General features: G+C 38.9%; 1 protein-coding gene across 1 annotated transcript in view; it reads right to left on the minus strand.

Annotated features, from left to right (window-relative positions):
* The window catches only part of ARAP2 (ArfGAP with RhoGAP domain, ankyrin repeat and PH domain 2), a 250,653-nt gene that overhangs the window by 132,294 nt on the left and 94,587 nt on the right, over nucleotides 1-23,772 (minus strand). Inside the window, exons 12-16 of the mRNA XM_069977501.1 lie at nucleotides 17,011-17,096; nucleotides 16,623-16,805; nucleotides 14,013-14,187; nucleotides 12,100-12,222; nucleotides 8,783-8,927 (exon numbers count right to left, since the gene is read on the minus strand). Of these exons, the coding sequence (XP_069833602.1) occupies nucleotides 8,783-8,927; nucleotides 12,100-12,222; nucleotides 14,013-14,187; nucleotides 16,623-16,805; nucleotides 17,011-17,096 (712 nt within the window). The remainder of the gene's footprint in view (nucleotides 1-8,782; nucleotides 8,928-12,099; nucleotides 12,223-14,012; nucleotides 14,188-16,622; nucleotides 16,806-17,010; nucleotides 17,097-23,772) is intronic.

The following is a 23,772-nucleotide window of genomic DNA, read 5'->3' on the forward strand; positions in this document are numbered from 1 at the left end:
ACCGTATCACCTCTCTGCTCCCCCCCCAACCTGTCCGCTCTGCTCCCCGTCCTCTTCCGCCGCCTCTCTCCTCCCCATTCCGCTCATTCTCCTGCTACACGCCTCCTGCTCCCCCAGCCTGTCCGCTATGCTCCCCATCTGCTTCGCCGCCATATGCCTGCCGGGAGGTGTGTCGTTCTGCTCCCCCATCTGCCCTGCCACCATATGCCTGTCGGGGAGGTGTGCCACTCTGCTCCCCCGTCCGCTTCCGCCGCCATGCCTGCTGGGAGTTCCAGTCCGCCCGCCACCATATGCCTGCCAGGAGGTGTGCCGCTCTGCTCCCCTGTCTGGGTGGGTTGGGTGACTCCTTAATTGTTCATTCCATCATTTCTATGAAAAGGGTCAGGCATTTGATCAAATCCCTAGAGAAATGATGGAACGGCGTGTTCATTTAATCATTTCCTAGGATTTGATCAAATCCCTGAATTCTATAATTTCACTGCAATATACTGTATATATATATATATATATATATATATATATATATATATATATATATATATATATATATATATATGGAATCTATCAAGACCAGTATACAAGTATGCGTATCTAACATACAGGCCCACCCAGATTGCCCCATGCCAAATTTACAAATTTACTGTGAGGTGCACGCCTTTCAGTACATCTGTTGAATCTGAGACTGAGGCAGATATCAATGCCGCTTATAAACTGGTGTACATTTTCACCATGATTTGTAAATCAAGATAAATCTGGTATAGAAGCGACCTCTGCCCACCCATCAGATTTGGTTTGGTTTGCAATAAGGCTGCACCTTTTTCCAGCTATACGCAAGATTTTTCTGGCAATAATATTTAACTTGACAAACAGCTGTCAAGCTGTTTCTAGATGTTTGTTTCATTTCTTTTACATGTTACTCAGAATTAAAAATAATTATATTTGGGGTGTGGAAACAATTGTCTGCATATCAGTGATTTCTAATGGGAAAATTTGCTTTGGTTTAAGAGTGTATTTGGATTACAAGCACGGTCCCGGTCACAAATTATGCTCGTAATCCAGGACACCACTCTATAAAGTTCTTTTAAAAAAAAAATAAAAAAATCTCATTTCTTTGTTATCTGCTTGGTAAACTAAAACCAATTAGTTGGTAATCACAATTCCCACTTGGCTTACAGCTATTTTTTTTTTTTTTTAAGTGACTCTGTACTCAGACCCCCCCCCCCCCCCCCCCCAAAAAAAAAAAAAAAAAAAACGTTTGCACCTTCGGATAGCTGCTTTTACTCCAAGATCTGTCCTGGGGTCCGTTCGGCAGTTGATGCAGTTATTATCCTAAAAAACAACTTTTAAACTTGCAGCCCTATGCCCAACAGCCGTGGCCTAGATTGTGTATGCATTAGGCTGGCACAACCTCTCTATCCCTCCTCTCTATCCTCCTCATCATTAGGAGTGCTCCAGGCAGATTTTCAACTATTCATCACCTGTGTCAGCACGGCAAATGGGCTGGATGGTTAAGGCACCTATGTAGTTTTCACTGCAGAGGAATAGGAAAAATTGTGAAGAGGGTGGGGAAGTTAGGGCATGCCATGCCACGGCCTCTAGGCACAGGGCTGCAAGTTTAAAAGTTGTTTTTTAGGACAATAACTGAATTACCTGAAGAACGGACCCCAGGACAGATCTTGGATTAAAAGCAGCTATCCAAAGGTACAAGTGGTTTGGGGTGACATTGTGGGTAAAGAGCCGCTTTAACACCTAGACGGCCTGGGCTGCCTAGGGGTGTTCAGAACGGAGCTGCGCTCTGAACCGCTGCGGTCCCGGGTGCCGCATGTAGCCCAGGACCATGGCTATTAGCGGGCATGGTCCAATCGCCGTGCCCGCTAATTAAGTAATCAGATGCAGCTGTCAAAGTTGACAGCTGCATCTGATTACTATATGCAGCCTTATCCCTGATGTCTAGTGGTGGGATTGCCCCCCTGCGACACGATCGCGGAGGGGCAATCCCTGTGTCTGGTACCTGCTGGGGTCTGCGCCATAATGGCGCTGATCCCGGCTCGGCACTCTGTTGTTTTCGGCTGCAGCAGCTAAAAGCAATCGAGTGTCGATCTCAATGATCTATGCAGTATAACTATACTGCATAGATCTCAATGAGAGATTAGTGTACTTATACTAAAAGTTACCCAGGGGGGGCTTCTAATACAAGAAAAGTGTTTTTATTAATAAAAAGCCCCCTCCCCTAATAAAAGTTTGAATCACCCCTCTTTGCATTGTACTTTATGAACCAATTCAGCTTGTTATTGCAAAGTACAATTAGTGGCGCAAAAAATAAGGTCTCATCTGGGTCTCTAGGTGAAAAAATGCAACTGCTCTAGCCTTTTAAGCACAAGGAGGAAAAAACGAAAATGCAAAAATTTAAATTGGCCCGCTCCTCTAATGGTTAAGTTCTTTGGATGTTTTCCCAACTTAAAATCACATATAAGCTAACTGGTTTTGTCAATCTATGTCCAGCTCTCATATTAAAAATTTGCTCAAACAGTTGACACAGTAAAATGTACAGAACCCTATTTTAATTAAAGGGGATTTATCTTGAGAAAATAATATTTCTTGTTTTCTGCTACTCACTTGTGGACTGCAAGGTGACAGCCGTGTTATCGCATAATCAATATTTAATAAAATATGAATTCTATTGTATCGCAGAAGGCATAGATAGGGAAGAATATACAAGTGACACTGTCACCCTCTTTTTGCATTATGACTTACTTATGATTCCACACAGGTGCAAAGGGTAAATTTAGCAGTTTTCATACATTATTTTATTTCATACGTTATGGTGCTTGTTCCAGTAAAAAGTAATCTATGCACCGATGACATCACAGAGGGGGCGGGGATAAAGTGGCAATGTGAGCAGAGCTAAGTGGCACCACGATTACAAAGCCCCGCCCAGGCAGCACAATCCACAGATGATAAAAGATCCCTTTTTACTGGAACAATCACCATGACGTATGATATAAAATAAGGTATGAAAACTGCTAAATTTACCCTTTACATCTGTGTAGAGAAGTCATAATGTCACTTTAAGCTTTGGGGGAAATGTTCAGGTTGAATATGAGGAGTTTGGCCTTAATTTTAAGGTCTTTAACCCCTTAAGGTCCAAGCCAATTTTCGTTTTTGCGCTTTTGCTTTTTCCATTTTATGTTTAAAAGTCCATAGCGCTTGCATTTTTTCACCTAGAGACTTATATGAGTGCTTATTTTTTGCGAAACCAATTGTACTTTGCAATTACAGGCATAATTTTTCCATAAAATATGTTGTGAAACCGGAAAAAAATCATTTGCGCTGTCAAATTGAAAAAAAAAACGAATTTGTTTTGATTTCGGAGAGATTTGCATTTACACCGTTTGCCCTATGGTAAAACTGACTTGTTATGCATGTTCCTCAAGTCGTTACGATTACTATGATATATAACATGTATAACATATTGTATCGGATGGCCTGTAAAAAATTCAAACCATTGTTAACAAATATATGTCACTTAAAATCGCTCCATTCCCAGGCTTATAGCGCTTTTATCCTTTGGTCTATGGGGCTGTGTGAGGTGTCAGTTTTTGCGCCATGATGCGTTCTTTCTACCGGTACCTTGATTGCGCATATACGACTTTTTGATCGCTTTTTATTACATTTTTTCTGGATTTGATGCGACCAAAAATGCGCAATTTTGCACTTTGGAATTTTTTTGCGCTTACGCCATTTACCGTGCGAGATCAGGAATGTGATTAATTAATAGTTCGGGCGATTACGCGCGCGGCGATACTAAATATGTTTATTTATTTATTTATTTATTAATTTATATTTATAAAATGGGAAAAGGGGGGTGATTTGGACTTTTATTAGGGGAGGGGATTTTTTATTAATAAAAACACTTTTTTACTTTTTTTTTTACATGGACTAGAAGCCCCCCTGGGGGGCTTGTATATACACAGCAATGATCTCTCATAGAGATCAATGCTGTGTATATACACAGCAAAGATCCATGAGATCGGTCATAGATTGCTATGGCCTGCTGCAGGCCATAGCAATCTATTGCCGAGCCGGGATCAGCGTCATTCCGACGCTGAGGCCCGGCACGGCCAGAAGAACGGATCTCCCCCCCGCGATCGCATCGTGGGGGGGAGATCCGACCCACTAGACACCAGGGATGTGATGTCTAAAGCCCTTCAATGCAGCTGTCAGGTTTGACAGCTGCATTGAAGTGCTTAATTAACAGAGGCACTGCCCGGCTGCACGTGTCAGCCGGGATCAGTGCCGTTCAGAGCGGGGTCCCGGCGGGACCCCGCTCTGAACAGCCCCCGCGGCGCCATGACGTATTAGATACGTCATGGGTCGCTAAGGGGTTAAAGAGGTTATCTGGCTTTTTAATATTTTTGATATTGTGTTGTAGACATAGACATATAGAAAATAACAAAGAGCCTATGCTTACCTGTGCATGCTCTGCCAGCGTTCTTCTGCTATGTCTCTGGGTCCCCTGCTGATTGCAGCCACCGCCACTTCCGAGATAAACTTGTCTCGGGAGTGACAGCCCCCTCAACCAATCACTGGCCATAGCACTGTCCTCTCTCAATCAATGATTGGCTGAGGTGGCTGTTATTCCCAAGATGATTATGTCTCGAAAATGGTGGCTGTTTTCAGCGGGGGACACCGAAGACACAGCAGAAGACGCCAGAGGAGCAAGGAGAGGTAAGCATGGGCTATTTTTTTTATTTTCCATATGTCTACAGCACAATATGAAAAATTTTAGAGTACTTGATAACCTCTTTAACATACAGTATATATAATTGGGGTAAAGGAGAATAAGGAACTATTCCCATTGCTGTGTGTTAATGACAATACATTGCTATAATGATCTAAGAATGAGAACTCTTTATTAACACATGTACTTTTAATGATTGTATAAAGCGCTTCCTTATAGAATAGAACTTGTATCTTAATATTAGTCTATAACAGTGGTGGGTCCTCTGAGATGTTAATGATACAAATGCCACTGTGCCTGTGTGTACTGCTATTTCTTAAAATTACAGTTTCACCACACTCGGTTTTATGGGAATACAATAAAATTTTATTGGTGTTATTAATGTCACAATTTATTGATATAATAAAAAACATTTTAAACAATACAATAAAGTTGAATTAAGAGATACAAAGCAGGAAAAAAAAGGAAAGAAGCAAGTTATAATAAAGCCTGGATCTACAGGTGGCACAGTGGTTTTTAGTTATGACAATGGAGCAAACAGATGACTTTGGTGACCTTATTTGTGTCATTGATAGGGTAAAGAAAAAGAGGGTCAATAACTGCAAACAACTAGTTTATTGATATGAATGTGCGATGATGCAGTAATGATTGAGAAGCTACAGTATGATAAGGGAATGGATTTCAACATTCCTAAAAGTGGTTATATACATTGGATAAATGTAGGCCAAATATACTACGTTGGCAGGAATGGCTGTTCATCTAATTTATGTGGAGACATCATGGTTCTTCCCTGGTGGAAGATGTTGATGGGAAACAAAAATTTCATTTTGTTCAAGCCCGGTGTCTTAAAGCATACCTGTTATTGAGAAAAAAGTTTCAATTAATAGGGGTCTCATTTCTAAGACCCCACTGATCAGAATGAGCAGAGAAAAGTGCAAAGCAGTGCACGCCACATCCTAGCTATCGCTCATCTCTGCCCAGTGAACTCATAGACTTTTAATACAATTTCCTGTACGCTTTTGTACACTTCTCCCTGCTTGTTATCTTGATCGTTGGGTGAGAGAACCCAACTGATCAAAATCAAGAGCTATGTAAAAAGTTTTCTTTTTTTTTCCCTTTTTTTCAATAGGAATGCCCATTTAACTATGTAAAGTGCTGCGGATTCTGTGTGCGCTATACAAATAAAAGCATTATTATTATTATTATTATTATTATTATTATTATTATTATTATTATTATTTAACGCCCTGTTTCTAATTAAGAAACATGGTTCCTTGGTTGAGTGTGCATGTGATTGGAGAGGTGAGAGGAATAGCTGACAGATATCAGAAATGCATGGCCATCTTATGCTGCTTGGTAAAGTGGATTAACAAGTTATTACATCAAATAACGTGTTTACCATATGTTCTATTCATATTGGATAGAGATGAGCCAACCTATAGTAAAAGAAGAGCCTGTGGAGCCTCATTGAAGAGTCTTGAAAAACAGGACTAGCCAGGTATCCCTCCGGGAAGGACCCAGCCACCATATTAAGTGGCCATATAAGTCAATGTAATGACAAGAGAAAAGCCAAGGCCAGGTATCCACCCACATCCAGCTGTTTCGGGGTGTTGCCCCTCATCAGTGTGGAGCAGGATTCTGGCTAGGTGGGAGCAATGGCTAATAGAGCCATAAGAGAAACAGATCGCTGATCTCAGGGAGACCAGCCAAAAGCTAACAATGCCGGCTGCTAGTGAAAGCGCTCAATGCAGTGAAATCCTAGGTGCATTGCCCCCTGAGAAACATGAATATGCAAAAGTGGAGCCTCGCTGAAGAGTCTCGAAACACAGGACTAGCCAGATATCCCTCTGGGAAGGACCAGAAGGACCCAGCCAAGGGTAGTAATAAAGCTGCGGGCATTGAAGTCTGCTCTGCTCCATGCCACCCCTCCCCAGGTGCTGGGAAAAGATGGATCCAGTCCTGGGAAACTGGGAGAAGTTTCCCAGGACTGGATCCAGCTTTTCTCATCTCTAATAGTGACTTCTCAAATTCTTGAAAGATTGTGCAGATATCTGTTTATACTAGATCCTAAAGGGTCCTATTTATTAAAGGGTCTGTCGGGGTATAATAGAAACAGTTACCATGTTCTGCCAGTTAGGGAAATAGGAAATTGAGTAAAATGTACAGTATACAGACTTTGTGTTTTCTTTGTTATAACATTTTAAACCTTAAATGGGTCCTCCAGCACTTAAAAACATTTTTATAGTGCTGCCCTTATATAAAACATAAAAAAATCATATTGTTTCCTTTACAGCCAGTGGGCTCCTCTCCTTGCCCCTTACCAGCCAGTGGGCTCCTCTCCTTGCCCTGTATCTTCAACCTAGACAGACTCTATAGACGTACAATAAAGGTCCATCTAGGTCATGCGACACAGAGCTGTTTTTTTTTTTTTTTTTATCACAGCGTCCATTTATCCCCCTTAAGGACAGAGCCTAAAATTTTAACTTCTCTTCATTTTTTCCTCCTCGCCTTCTACGAGCTATAGCTCTTTTATTTTTTCATCTACAGATCCATCATTTTTTCTAATGTTTATACATTAATATTTTGAGCAAAATAGTTGTACTTGTTTTAAGGTAGATGTTGGAAAATTTATGTCACAAATGCATAATAAATGTCAACAATTTGGCACACAATTTTGGTACCAGTTTTGCATATAAAAGGACAAACAGCACATATAGCGCAAATTTTTTTTTAAAAGAACAAATAGAAGTATTATTCAAATTAAAATGAACACTTTTTCATTGAAAAGCAATTTTTTAACTATAGTCAAAAATGTTTGACAAACTAACAATGTTGTTGTTTTGTTCTCTTTTATTCTTCACTTTCCCCCTTACATCCTTTATTTAATGCACTTGCTGTACAAGAATCAATTCGACAACCAAAAATTTTGCAACTTTTAACACACCTGCCTAAAGTAATAAAATGAAAAGCTGTAGAGCATGTTTAGGTTTTGACATACAATTATACCCACTGTGTTCAGAAGAAAACATATTGGACTGCACTCAATGTGCTGTGAATTTTAACATCAGCTTTATTGTTGCATCATGAAAATTATTTATTACTTGTAACCAAAGTGGTACGCTGGAATCAATTTATCGAAGCAACTCAAATTGACACACAGCAAGAACAAAACATTGGCAGTATGAAAACAAGACTCTTTTCACTTAAAGGACTAGTTCTAGCTTGTAATTTTCTAAGTAAAACATTCACAACCTTGCCACCAAGTGTGAGCAAAGCTGGCCACATATGAAGAATAACTGGAAGCTGGTTGTTGTTTAGACACAATTATTGCTTCTTCCATTAAATATATTGAGAATCAAACATTTATGACCAACAGCAAAAACATGAAGGTGCTTGACAGCAACAGCTTGTAGAGTTTGCTTTAGACTTTATTTATGGTCTGGAAAGATTTCTATAAAGAGATGTTCCTTCGTTGAGAACTTATCTCTCTGATAATGACTAGTGAAGCAGATTCGTCTTGCTTTGTACGAAGCAAAACTGATTGAACTCTTTTCCCTCAGGCTGCCGGCTCCATACAGAAAGAGGATACCACCCGGGGACCACCTGAAAAACATGGACACAGCCATAGCATGTTTTCCCTGGGTTGTATCCTCCCTCTGCATGGGCCCAGCACCCTGAGGGATATGAGCGCAGATCAGTTTTGCTTTTTACATAGCAAGAAAATCTGCTTTGCTCCTTTCTAATAAGGAATATCTTCCTTCTTTTTTAACTGTCTTCTAAAATTCCACATAGAGAAATTTAGTAATCTCAATGTCACCCAACCTCTGTGGCCACCCATTGCTGCCTGGTCAAAGCCACATCTCCCATCCTCCCCATGTTCCTCTTCTGCTTCTCCCTCTGTAAATCCCTTCACAGGGGATTAAAAAAAAAAAAAAAAAATTATATATATATATATATATATTCTTTTTAAATAAAAAAAAAAAGTAGCTACCATTTAAAAAACCATAGAATAAAAGCTAGAAATGTCTTTCTTTTACATACCTTGAATTTAGGGTAAACTCTGTTGAATGGACTTCAAGGCATATAGCTTCACTTAGGTCAATAAATCCCTCAGGGACAGATTGGTTTTCATCCTCATAAAAGCTTAGTAGGCTGTTTTCTAGGGTGCACCACCATTTTTTCATTTCTAAATTAATGAAATTACAAAATACATTGTTTAAAAAATTAAAATAAATAAATATATATTTCTTCAAAGATATTTTGTATTTTCAAATGTGGAGCACGTGTATGAAGACTGTCTTTGTACTGACAGTTTTTAAACTAAAAATGTAAAAGGTGACTTGACTAGTGGTAAATTCGAAAAACTTTGCAGTCTAATATGTATTGGGAAAGCCAGGCGGCCTCCTGACAACAGACATTAGGTATATGCATATGTACAGTCCTTTTTAGAGGTGTCTGACAGTGGCCTATCCAAATGCATATTTATAGGGTAAGAAATAGCTATCAGATCTTTGGTGCCATTGTGTCATCTAGATTTTTTTTTACTGATCAAAGCCAGATATTGAAACATGTTCTATTTTTATGATTTGTTTCTTTTTTCTGATTGTAAATTTATTATCTTTTTAGTACATTATTACAGTTGCAGTCATCTTCTCTGATAGGGATATGCTTTATAGGGAATCAATTAGCATGATTGTGCTGACATTGTTCCCTGAATCCTAGTATAGAGCTACTGTTGCAGCCACAACACGTACCAGCCACGGCTGCAGCAGTAGCTTTAGTAAAGAGAAAAAGTACTTTTATTATGCTGCAATGTGAAGTGTGGGGATGATTGACAGGCAGAGAGGCCCGTTAGTGGCCTCTATGCCTGTCAATCATCCCCGCAGAGTGCGCTGACAGGCGGAGAGCAGTGACTAGTTATGGGCGGCTTCCCACCCAGATGACTAGTTGCCGCTCCTCTTCTTGCCTTGTGCGGCATAATAAAAGTACTTTTTCTCGGCATAATAAAAGTACTTTTTCTCTTTACACTATTCTGGGAATTATATCCATACAACCGTGCTCCCCCTGGGCAGTTAACCCCATAGACGCTGCGGTCGGTGTGACCGCAGCGTCTATGAGAAGATATGCTCCTGCCTGATGATCGGGTGCCTGGGAGGAGGCTGCGGCACATGCTGCTGCACTCCCCCAGGCTCCCCTTCTCTGCTGCTGAGCCCCCCACGTGGCCGCCCCCTCCCTGTGCTCCTCCATCCTGAGCCGCCCCCCCCCCCTGCCGATCGGGTGCCTGGGAGGCAGCTGCGGCACATCCTAGCCCCCCCCCCATGCTTCTTCCCCTCCCCCGGCTCCCTCTGCACTCTCTCCCCCCGGAACCGCGTGAGCAATCGCGCAACTCCGGGAGGGTATCCATAGCAATCCAGACGCTTCCTAGTGCGTCTGGGTTGCTATGATTTCTAATGATCAGGTCCCTGCACTGAGGCAGGGACCTGGTCATTTGAATAATCTGTCAGTGTGTAACACTGACAGATCATTCAATATATAATGTATTACAGCACTGATCATGTGCTGTAATGCATTATATATGTGAAAAAGTAAAAAAAAAAACAGTAAACACATACATAGATACATAATTAAAGAAATAATTAATTACAATAAATAAATTAATTAAATAAATAAACAAATACATAATAAATAAATGAATAATAAAATAAATAAATATTTATAAATTAAATAAATATACACATTCCCTATCCCCCTTTATAAATGATCCCCTATAAATAAGATACACATATTTGGTATCGCCGCGTCCGTAATGACCCTGTATATTAACCCGTTACATTAATTATTCCACCCGATTAACACCATTAAAAAAATAAATAAAAAAATAACAAAAATGAATTTTTTTTGTTAATCCCGCCCCCTAAAAAATAAAGGAAAAACCTATCAAAAAGTCACATGTACCCAAAAGGTGAACCCCTAAAAGCGTCAGCTTATGCCGCAAAAAAAAAAACATAACTCCATTGGTGAAAAAATTTAAATATTACTGCTCTTACAATATGCAAGACACAAACAGTTTAGAAAGTATAAATGCCATAAACTATTACAAAAGTTATATAATATGGATATCACTGTAATCGTACCGACCTGACGAATAACGGTAACATGTCATATGTAACGTATAGTAAACGGCGTACAAAAAAATTGTGAACAAACAGCTGCTAAATTGTGTTTTTTATTCGTACCACCTCATAAAAAATTTATAAAAAAATGATTAGGGTGTCACATGTCCCACCGAATGGTACCGATGGAAATGTCAACTTGTCTTACACAAATATTTTGGCACCACAAGGCCTCTGCGACATGGTATAATGGCTAAAAAAAAAACTAAAATAAAAAAGGCCCCAAAATTCCCCAGGCCTCTGTCATGTCTGAGGTCTGTGGTTGAGACAGGTGACGCACTGCGGCCATATATGGGGGATTACTAGAAACATTAGAATAAGCGGAATAAATATTTAGTTTTATTTCTCAGTTATTATTTGCTGTGTTAGAGGGAAAAAAAATGGATTCAAATGGAATATCTGCCAAAAAAATGAAAATGTTAAATTTCCCCTCCAACTTGCTTAAATTTCTGCAAAACACCTAAAGGGTTAATAAACTTTTGAAAGGTTACTTTGAATACTTTATGGGGTGCACAGTGGAGAGATTTATGGGGGTAACTAACATACAGGCCCCACAAATCCACTACAGAACTGAACTGGTCCCTAATGAAATCAGAATTTGAAATTTTCCTGAAAATTAGAAAAATCGCTGCAAAATTTTGAAGCCCTCTAACAACCTAAAAAGTAAAAGGACATTCACCAAATGACGTCACCATAAAGCAGACATGTTATAGATGTTGCAGTAATAATTTTCTTAAGTTTCTTACATTCATTTGTTATATTGATCTATGCAACATTTTTTTTAATTACAGTGCTTAGGTGTCATAGGAATGTAGGTAGTAATTTCACCTAACTTACTGATGTAAGTGGTCATGGTGTAACAGGACCTCATGTCAAAATCTGCTAGGAGGCACCATACTGTATTTATATGTTATGCTCGATCATGTAGAATTGCAGGTGATCCTATTATACATGGTCTTGTGTTCAGGGCAAAGGGGGGTAATTAACTATTTGTTTCCATTTTGACTTGATTCTATAACTTTTTGTAATCTCAAAATAGAGCAAGGGAAGTTTGAAAACAATTGTAGTATTATTAGATTTATGTACTGTATCACATGTGGAGCACTTTTTAGTTCTGACAACAATGTTTTTGGTATATACTTGCTGTATTACTGTATATCATAACATAACATAATAACAGTTTACCTTCTTTTAGTTTTCGGTTGGCTGACATCTTGGAGGAGCTTGAAGACGCTTTATACAAGAATCCGCAGTATTGCATAGTTGCATTGTTTCCATTTTTTGACAGATCTTCTAATGAATTGTAATCTATAAAATTTGTAACGGCATTGTTAATCACTTCTTGCACATTTTACCATTGAATGTTGTAGATACAACATTTTGCATTGCATGTTTACGCTGCCCTTTGTTATAACTTTAATTTTTTTTTCAATTATATTTTACGATAGTCACACATTTAAGCTAATCGAATGCTGGGCTGTATATCTAAAAATATAACCAGTAGGAAGATGTAGATTGTGATCCCTCTGTATAGAGAAGAACTGTCACAGAGATTGGCTATGTTCACACTAAGTAAAAAAAAAAAAAAAGTAGAGGAAAGGAAAAAGGCTTTTTATTAAGTCAGTTATTGCATCATTTTAATTGACTTCAATGAATTGTTTTTAAGTCTATAGAATAACAAACGTCATTTGCACATGGTGTATCAAATGACAGGGACGTATTTTGAGGCAGACGTCAAACGGACGTCAAACGGATGTTATTTTTTAGTTGTTCATACACAGTTCTTTTTTTTACCATCTTTTCATCATTTTTACAGTTAAATTTAATAGACCTTTAAATTAAAGACACACCCAAGGGGCAATCAGTCCACCTAAAGTAGAATGATGTATCAACAGCCGTCATTGCACTGACGGGCTGGCAAAACAGTGAAATGACAGATGTTATTTTGGACTAAAAATGATGATTTTAAATTTTTTTAAAAGGACATAAAAAAAACGTTGTGGGGACATAGCCAATGGGTCTATAAAAAAGGTGAAAGGTATCAAGTTAGTTAGTATCAGAAACTAACTAAATCTGTAACGTCTGGAAGACAGAGAGGAAGACAGAAACAAAATTAAATATGTTTAACCCTTCCCATCCCTGCAATTTTCCTTAATTTGCTTCAGTTTCTTCCCTCCTTGACTTACAGTATCCAAAAAATAAATATTTTTCCATCAACATTGCCCTGTGAGGGCTTATTTTTTCTAGACAAGTTGTAGTTTTTATTACCATAATTATATATATAGTTCAATATACCATATTTTACTATAAAATATATTGCGAACCCAGAGAAAAGAATTTGTGGTTTAAAATAAAACAAAAGAACACAATCTTTATTGTTCAGGTCAGTGTGATTACAGTGATACCCAAGTATAGTTTTTTTTTTAAAAAAAAACATAAAAAAAACTATACACATATGCTATCACTATAAAAAAAGTGGTGGCTCCATACAGAATTAATAAAGCCACGTGACATGTGATGTACCTGCGGCTCTATTCAAAACAAATTAAGTGTGGGCCGATATGGAGATCGCCAGTGGAGTTCAGAGGTCAGACCCCCGCAATCTGTTACTTGTCCCCTATCCTGTGGATACCATACAAGTTAGTTTTATTTTGCAAGACTCCTTTAATGTTGATGCTAAGAATCAAGGTACACTGTGCTCTGAGGTCTACAAATGATGTTATAAATATTCAAATGGTCCTTGGCAGAAAAAAATTTCCTCACCCCTGATATAATTTCTTACAAAAACATTGGAATCGTGGCGGCACTACAAGTCGCATCCAGCACTTGGGATATTTCCAGCAACCAGACTCCACAATAGAGAAATGGAGGTGCAAACTCAATAATGTATATAGGCAATATCAATCCAATACAATAAAGAAGAATAGAGTTGCACTCACCAATTAAAAGTTTTTTATCTTTATTTTCATCTTGATAAAAGCATATCGATGCAGGACATGGTGCAGGCAAAGTGAATGCAGATGCTGCAGGAGTGTTGGTTCTGATATAATTTCTAATTACTATATTTAGTCATTAAGTAAAAATGTTTTAAAAAATACCTGAAAACTTGTTATGATGTAAAAATTCCATCTGTAAACGTTGTCCAGCCTTTTTTGCTAGAAGGTAGGGAGTGCTGTTAAGGGGATCTCCAGTGGTACACATAACATCAGCCGAACTAAACACTAACATCATGGTTTCCAACACATCTGACTTAGTCACTGCATCACACAAAGCCTAGAGCGATTTTTAGAAAAAAGATTTCAGCTTCCTTTAAATAATAATATTTTTTACAGTAGAATTGTAAAGAATACTAAAAGTGCTTATAGAGCATATACAATCGACTTTTTCAATTATGATTGATTAGAGAAATACTCCCTGACTTATTGGTAAAAATTTAAATGGTAAGATTTCAGGAATATTTGGAAATATAGATTGTGGAATGGAAAATGACAGAAATAGGTGTAACTTAAAAAATTGATTCAAACTATTGAAAATTTTTTGATGGCATATTGCATTAAACCTCTTCACGACCATGCTTCAGTGCCCAGGTCAAATGTTTCACTTCTGCCATGGGATAGTGCTGAAGCGTTATTGTTGTCTGCTTCCCTCCCTCCTCCAGTTCTATCATTGCAATAGAAACATCATAGGAGCTTCTATCGCAGTAAGATAATTTATCTGGTTCTGCTGATAGTTCCTGGTGCCTGCTCCTACCTCCTATTACTGGTGCTGGTGTTCTAATGTTTGTAGTTCCCATCATTTTCACGATATTGAATCTTATAAAACACATACACATTAACTTATTCAGTGAGCCCGCTGTCTCAGATGCTAATGCCTACCTACGCATATTATAGCCTGCTGCTTATGCATATGCATAAGTAGGCGTGAGCATCTGAGCTGGTAGACGGGTTTAAACAATTCTCAGGGGGGCCAATGAATGTGCTCATAATTAGAGATGAGCGAACCAGCCGGATTTCTGGTACGTATGAATCAGAAATCTTGGCGGCTGACTCCCGCTAGCTGCCAACTCCGTGCAGCGGGTGGATACATCGTAAGGAACGCCTGGAAAACTGGAACACAGCCAATGCCAATGGCTGTATCGCAGTTTTCCAGGCATTCCTTACGATGTATCGACCCACTGCACGGAGCCAGCAGACAGCGGGAGTCAGCCGCCAAGATTTCGGATTCATATGAACCAGAAATCCGGCTGGTTCGCTCATCTCTACTCATAATGAGCTAATTTGCATATTTTTTATAAGGTTAAATATCGCAAGACTGGCAAGCATAATCAAACTTAATTTGTAATCTGACAAAATTTGGAGATCGGCAGTGACCAAATAAATCAACTGATAAATCTTAAAATGGGGCAAATACATGATAGTGTAAGGTCACTATAATTTTTTATTTTGTTTATTTTTGCTGGTTTCTAACCATTACCATTATTTAATGTTAATTTTGTAAACCTTTGGCTCATCTGTAAACTAAAATATATTATAGAATACAGTATGCCATGGAGTCCAGTAAAAAAGTATTGTTTGGGCGTGTTTTTGCAATTAAGCTCCATTAAAGAGAACCAATCATGGACGAAAGTTAAAAAAAATTTTTTCCCTAATTAGATGTAAATCATCATTTTATTAACATTTGTAAATATAATTCATTATTTTTATTGTCACGTTTTTTAATTATTCACTTTTTATTTTCCTGTCTCGAGCCGGCTCTTTTCAAAAGAGCCGGCGCGAGACAGGAAACTCCCGTCATGCAGAGCGGCAGGAAAGGTTCCCATGATCCTTTGCCCGCCGCTCCGTTAATACACAGTGATCTCGCGCTATACAGCGCAAGATCGCTGTGTATTTTCTAGTCCCTTTCCTCTAATCTATTTATGAAGATACAGACTGCCTCTGCAGTCTGTATCTTTATACTTTACCTATCCTCTTCTTCGGTGCAGCAAGGCCGGCGCCGCCATCTTGATTACGTCACTTGCGTTCCAGCGGTGGAACGCAAGGCCCGTAATCAAGATGGCGGCGCCCGGCCGTGCGGCACTGAAGCAGAGGATAGGTAAAGTATAAAGATACAGACTGCAAATACAGTCTGTATCTTCATGAAGTCTATCTATGAAGATACAGACTGCCTTTGCAGTCTGTATCTTTATACTTTACCCGATTCTCTGTTCCCTGGCTGTTCCGGCGGCGGCGCCATCTTGATGACGTCACGCTGGAACGCACCGCTGGAACGCAAGTGACGTCATCAAGATGGCGGCGCCCACCGGAACAGCCAGGGAACAGAGGATCAGGTAAAGTATAAAGATACAGACTGCAAATGCAGTCTGTATCTTCATGAATAGAGTTAGGGAGAGATATACTTTCATAATAGGGACAGTTACATTTAGGTGATTGGTCCTCTTTAACTTCAATTGAACCAAGTTGCAAAACAACACCCAAATTAGAGACAAGAATGGTGCTATTTCGGGAAGAAAATGGCCATGTTTTTCTAAGCCTGGATAACCCCTTTAAGACAGACAAGGAAAATGTAAGTATTGAGATCTGAAAGCTTAGTAATGTACTGTGTGCTACCTCTCCACTCTTTTAAGCATTGTCAATCAGCAAGACTCTATTCGTTTCCATTATTAAATTACTGGTGAAAAATAACATATACACTTTGTGATACTTACACACCTCATTTAGTTGCTGAGGAGTCAGGCTAGGAGAAAGCATCTTTTTAAATCTTCCTTCTTTGTATTTTTGTGCGACAAATAATCTTCTCTGATTAATAGTGGAGGTCACACAAAGCATGTTTTCAGGCAAAAGATTTGCTTCCCAGAAGCTATTAACTTTTTCATTTCCCAGAACAATGAAAAGCTACCAAAAGAAAACACGAACAAACCCAAACATAATGAAATCATTTATTATATGTGTTGCTGGTTTCAAGTCTTAGCACCTCTACATTACTGTGCCGATGAAGCTTAGACTGAGGACTGTGATCAGGAGTCCCACCAAGTTATGGAATAACAATCTCCCATATTTACTTTAATGACAACAAACATAAAGTATTATTGTACTATACCTCCACAAGTTCATTGCTCCATATTGTTGAATCTAGCTTTAAGCTGTGTACCTTTGAAATTTTGCTTCCCAGTGTTTTATGTTGACCTTTAAAAAAACACAAACATAAAAAGACGTGTTTAGTGCATTGTATGAAAAGAGATGCTTCAAAATATGTTGCTAAAATGTATTTATTTATCTTTTGTGCTGTATAAATTTATTTTGGTTTTTAGTATCCAGCAGTATTACAAGACATTAGAACAGAAATTTGTAACAGAAATGTTACAAATAAAAAAGCTTACAGGTTTTCTGCTATTCATTTGGAAAACAAGTAGTTAAGCAAACAAATACTTTGTTTATTGTATAAAATCAAACTGTAATGAAAAGGTGGTAAAAGCTCTAATTGGCGTAGCCAATTTGCATGATGGTACATCTGTTGCAGTGATAATTAAGCTAAAATTAATTGATAATTTCAAAAGTTACAAACTAATTCCTTTAAAAAGCTGAAAATATAAGTCTTAAAATAACAACAACGATACCAGCAAAAAATATTAACATGATTTATTTTCATGTACAGTAGAAAACTAGCTCATAAAAGCCAAAACAGAGTTGTCTGTAAAAGCATTGACACCTTAGGTTATGTTCACACATTGTAGAATAACATAAAAATACAGCTGTTTTTGCTGTCTGTGGGGAATTGGCTATCAGTGTACACAGTATAGGCTAACAGCCGTAATTGTTTATGACATCAAAGTAAGGGCCCCCATACACCTTTAAAAACTGACGGCCAAGCAATTGTCAGGTCTTCAATTATATCGCCTGCCTGCCACCTGTTGCTGCCTGCCAGCTGAAATAAATACAAATTTTCTACTATTATAAGGAAAATGTGTTTTCTACATTTAAAGTTATATAGATGTGTCTATATAATGTATTACCATATCTGTACGGTTCTGCCACACTGGTAGCTGATAAAAATCCAGGAAGTGAAGAAAAATGGCCTCTGTGCCAATTTACATTGTCTCTTGCTCCCACTGCTCTCCCACCTTAGGAGACAAATCTTCCATGCCTCTGTCTCACATAGTGTGCGTGTTTGCTGATGATGCAGACAGGGGGCAGGGCGTGATGTCACAGGAGGCTTGGCTGGATCCCCCAATCCCCTGGCTTGGCTGGATCCCCCAATCCCCTGAGTGATCCATCTCTGACCGGCCCCTCACTATACCTGAGCAGGCAAGGAGAGACAGAAGCAGGTGCTGGAACTTTACTACTTAGGGCAATTAGGGCTATGTTCACACATGTTGGAGTTTCATTGCAGGACTGCAGCATATTTACAAAAATGATCTGGTAATATTATGCTAAACGGCAGAGAGGATCAGAGCCAGTACTGCCAATCCCAACTGGAGTAAAAACAAGGCATAAACAGTATTTCCCATGTAAGATAATATGGGATAAAGTCTTTATTGTGGGGCTCAACTTCAAAGATAAAAGATGCTTGTTCATAACATGTGCGTGGAAATGAAAAGAAAAACAAAATAAATTTAAAAAGTTCTTCACTTTATTCCAAAATCAGTGTTAAAAGTAGAGAATACAGTGTGGTGTGTGGTGTTACAGGTAGTAACTGTGTGCTGTGTGGGTGGGACCACAATGAAATGATGAAGTACTGCAAATAATTCAGTAACACAATGAAACTGCAATGTGTGAACACAGCCTAGATTTTCTGCAACAGCTGTGGGCTGGGAATGCGCAGCGTGGGGGACTGTGATGAGCTGCTGAGGGAAAGCAATGCATTCTGGAACCAGTACTGCATTCTGGGAACTGCTCAACCAGGAAGTACAGAAACACAATACAGAAAAAAAAATAAAAAAATTATTTTTGGTAGTTTCAAACTGGAATCAATAGGTAAGTAATGCTATATGCTTCTGCAGAAGTTTCATTTTTTTTTACCTCAACCTGGAGTTCCCCTTTAATTGGGTTGAAAGAAGACAAGTCTATCAAGTTCAACCTAGAGAAACCCTACTGTGTTGATCCAGAGAAATGCAAAAACCCTTACAAGGCAGATAACAATTGCCCATCGCAGGGAGAAAATTCTTTTCTGACTCCAAAATGGCAATCAGAATAATCCCTGGATCAATGTATCACCAGAAATCTATTGGCCATAACTTGTAATATTATATATTTCAAGAAAAGCATCCAGACCTCCCTTAAACTTAAACCATCATGTGGCAGAGAGTTCTATACATGATATAATTATAGTCAATGCATCGGGTAATTCTCTATTGGGATTATAACCTGTTGGTGGGACTTATGGACTGGAGTTGAGAAACACTAATCTACAAAAATATTGAGTCACCTTTTTATGCTATCACCATTTATTACAACTTTCAGCATACCCAGATAGCTTCATAAGTTAAGGGCATTCTCAGAACTGTAGTTTGACTAAAAGCTTTTTTATTCACAAGGGAGTTGTAGACTTAGATACAGTTGAATCCAGGATAGAACTGGGTCAGCATGGCGTTTCTCACTTGTTCTTCATTGGTGGCCCCCAGGATCAGTTCCACTGGTGGGCTCTAGGTAACCCATTACAACACTGGACAGGGAAATATTTTTATTTTACCACTTTATAAAACATTAGATTTAGCTTCATCTGAAGTATGCAGTTCAGTTCTGGGAACCAGTTCAAAGCCATTACCAATGTTTCTGTTACTCTTTGCTTCTGTACCCCAGAACATGACACAAATATCAAAAAATGAATGAAAATATTTCAATGAATCTTATAGGAAAAACAATGACGTTTCAGGAAAAGTTTAAAATGTCTACACTTCACATTGTTCCAGGAAACTCTGCAGTATAAGTCACTTACGGATCTACCACCAAGACACTAATCAGACAAAGCATCTGTTTCTGCTTACAAATCCTACAGCACGTCAGTTCTCATAGCTGTAAATTGCAGTTTTATGTGAAATCCAGAATCTCTAACTAAATATAAAAGATGCAATACGTGATTTGGGAATCAGCATCTACAACCTCCAAACTCACAGCGCAGTGTGTGACACATTTCAGTAAGATTTATTCCCCAGAAAGCCATGATGTATTGTAATTACCTATATGTATATATCTAGGGTTGTCTCATAAGAAGACAACCAGCAAGCAGCTGATTTTGCTGGGGGAAAGACAAGCTACTACAGTAAAAGTAGTGTATAAAGCGGATAGGAAGCGAATAAAGGGGGTGGGATTGTCATATAGGACAGAGCAATATATGTTAGGGAAGCGCTACATATATTAAATGATCAGAATTATTATGAGGTACTTGAGAGAGACCCAATTTCCGAATACCATATTAAATATAAATATTTTATTGATAGTGGTTTTATTGATGGTATCCTCAACAAACATGAAAAACAATTTTTAACTGTCCTCAACCCCAGAACCCCCTTTTGTATCATCTCCCCAAAATCCATAAAGATCAACAAAATGCCCCTGGCCGACCGATTATATCAGGCATCGGTAGCTTAACAGCCAACCTGTCCAACCATATTGATCTTTGCCTGCAACCGGTAGTGGTCAACCTTCCCTCCTACTTGAAAGACTCTGGCACCTTAATCAGTGATATCTCACATATATCCTGGGAGAATGACTATTTGCTTTTAACTCTTGATGTTACCGCATTATACTCAAACATACCACACACGAGAGGATTGGAAGCAATGAGATTGACACTAGAAGACTGTGGACTATACAAAAAACCACAGATAGATTTTTTAATTTTAGGAATGGATTTTATTCTAAACCATAATGTTTTTACTTTCCAAGATGTATTCTACCGGCAGACAATGGGAACTGCTATGGGGACTCGGGCCACACCAAGTTACGCTAATTTGTTTATGGGGCGGTTTGAGTCCCTATTCATCGCAGATTTCCCTTGGTCCAAAGATCATATTGTTTTTTACAAAAGATACATAGACGACTTGTTTTTAATATGGAGAGGAGACCAGTCTTCAGTCAATAACTTTGCCTCTCACCTTAATCTTAATGACTGGGGCCTTAATTTTACTCCCTGTTTTAGTAGCGACAGTATCGTATTTTTAGATTTAGTCATTAGTCACCACGACCAGAAGATTATCACAAAAACTAATTTTAAATCTGTCGACTCAAATAGTTTTTTAGATTTCAAAAGTCGGCATCATAAAAAATGGATTAAAAATATTCCTTACTGCCAATTTCTCCGTATTCGGAAGAATTGCACTACCGACGATGATTTTAGAATTCAGAGTAAAACCCTACAAAACAGATTCTCCAAAAAGGGCTACCCTAAAAAATTTATTAGTGATGCCTTTCGTAGAAACTTGATGACCCAACAGTGCACACTCTTAGAGAAGAAAAAGAAGGGGGATTCTCCCGAAAATAGAGCACCTAATTTTATTACCATTTTTAATGATGACCATCTAGTCATAGAAAACATCCTAAAAAAACATTGGCACATCCTTGCGGCGGATACTTACCTTCGTGACATTCTATATAAAAAAAACAAGGTTGACTTTCCGTAGGGGACTGACGGTGCGTAATATTATTGCACCCAGCAAAATACTTTCTGTTTTACCCATAGGAAGTAATAAAAAGAAAAATTGCCAAACTATGGGAAGAGGCATCTATAAATGTGGAAAACCCTTGTGCCTGTGCTGTCAGAACATAGCCAGCGGAGAGAAAACGTTCAGCTCAAATGTTACAGGATTTCATACCCCATCAAACAAAGACTAGACTGCTCTAGTACTTTTGTCATTTACTTACTCACTTGAGATTCTGGCCTACAGTATATCGGGCGCACTAAACAGCCACTACATAAAAGGATCAATGGCCACCGCCATAACACCACTAGAGGCTTTCTGAAACAAAGTGTGTCAAGACACCTCACCGAGAATCATAACAGCAATTTCTCCAACATTAAAATATTCCCTATCGAGCAAATCTCTGAAAATAACACTGATCGTTGGTCGTCACTATGCAAACGAGAGTCATTCTGGATCTACCAGATTCAATCTCTGACACCAGACGGCCTTAATGAATGCATTGAACTTGCCGACTAAATCACAATTTTATTTTTAATTATTTCCATATTTATATATACTCAAATTTTCTTTGCTCATAGTAATTTATTCCCTTCACTCTCTCTATATCCATAGCAACTATCACTATTCCACCCACTCCCAATAGTCCATTGTTATATCATTTATTAACATTAATAACAATGTAGACTGCCCTTCCACTTTTCGTCCACTAGATGGCGACATGCACCGTATTTCTCATTCACATAGTTTCCCCCCCTTTTTTTCACTACACGGTACTTCAATTAATATACATATAAACCTAGTCTACTATTCAGCATAGATCTCTATTTTGACTCTGTATGAATATATTTTGGCATTTATGTCTCTTGCTATTCTTCACTTTCTTCACGCCGTTTACGTCTCCGGAATCACGTGATGCCGTTGCGCATGACCGTAATGACGTAGTTACGCCCGGCCGCTCACGTGACTATGCCGAATTCAGACGCCGACCTCCGGAACTGTAAGTTATGTACGATGCTCTGTATTTTGTATATGTATTTTAACTTCTGCTCTGTTTCTATGCATATGTATTACTATCCAATGGTGCTCTTTATTTCTCTGACCCGGAAGTTACCGGCGATGATGTTATGTTAGGCATTACTTAAACCACTGTTTTTGGCCATGACTTTTAACTTGAGAAAGGCCTCCTTTTACCTGGTGGCCGAAACGTGTTGTGTTTCTTGAATAAAACTCTTTTATGGAATAACCACGCTATTCTGTGGTCCACTGAGCACCAGCACCCTACACAAGCCGGGATCCCTATGAACCTGTAGCCTGCTGCGGCCGGCACACTACACTGTTAACTGTACGACTCCCTTGACGTACCCCGGCAGAAGCTGCGGTGTCTCTCCATTCATGCTTCACATAGAGTTGTGCCTATAATTTAGCACAACTCTACTAGGTGAGTGCTATTTATCCTCTCCTTCTTTGGATACCTTTGCTGTCATTTATTGCACTAGGAGGCGCCCCCGCTCTCTCTCTTTTTATCTCCTCCACAGTACAAGTAGTATTATATAGGGGCCAATTAGACAAGTTTGAGAAAGGGTCTCAAAGAAAGAACTCCAGATCACTGAAGGTTTAATTCCCCCATCTAGGCAAATGGGGGACATTTTCCAAGACTGGCGTACTTTCCGCCAGTCTTAAATAAAGCCTTGCCTCTATTATCCCAGCCAGATTTGCTAAGAGGCACACACGCCTCTTAGAGAAGCTGGCCACACCTGTGGATTGCCCAAAAATCTACACCTGCTCCAGAGCAGGTATAGATTTCCGCATGGTTTATACCTATTTTAAAGCATAAACCATGAACAATTAGTCATGCAAAGGGGCCACACTTCCTCCCCTCCCCTGCCCATCCGATAAGAAGGAGTTACATCTGGCATACGCCATGGAAAAGGTAAGAATCTGCACCTTACCCATGGCATACTTCAGGGGCGCACCATTGCTAAATGTCCCTAAAAACTCCTAAAAGAGGGGTTCTTTCATCTGGCACATAGAGTGGGCTTCTAAGAGGGGACTCTGTTCATTGATATCCATATGCCTTAATGGGAACAAGCATTGTAGTCCTTAGACAACCCCTCTAGGCTATGTTCCCATATTTTTTTCTCAGTGTTAGATAACTGTTTGCTTTATGTTTGGATTTGTCATTTTCATCCAGTGATTTATCAATTGGTAGAGGCATTTTTTTT

This window comes from Dendropsophus ebraccatus, chromosome 7 (genome assembly GCF_027789765.1).
Source record: "Dendropsophus ebraccatus isolate aDenEbr1 chromosome 7, aDenEbr1.pat, whole genome shotgun sequence".
NCBI lineage: Eukaryota > Metazoa > Chordata > Amphibia > Anura > Hylidae > Dendropsophus > Dendropsophus ebraccatus.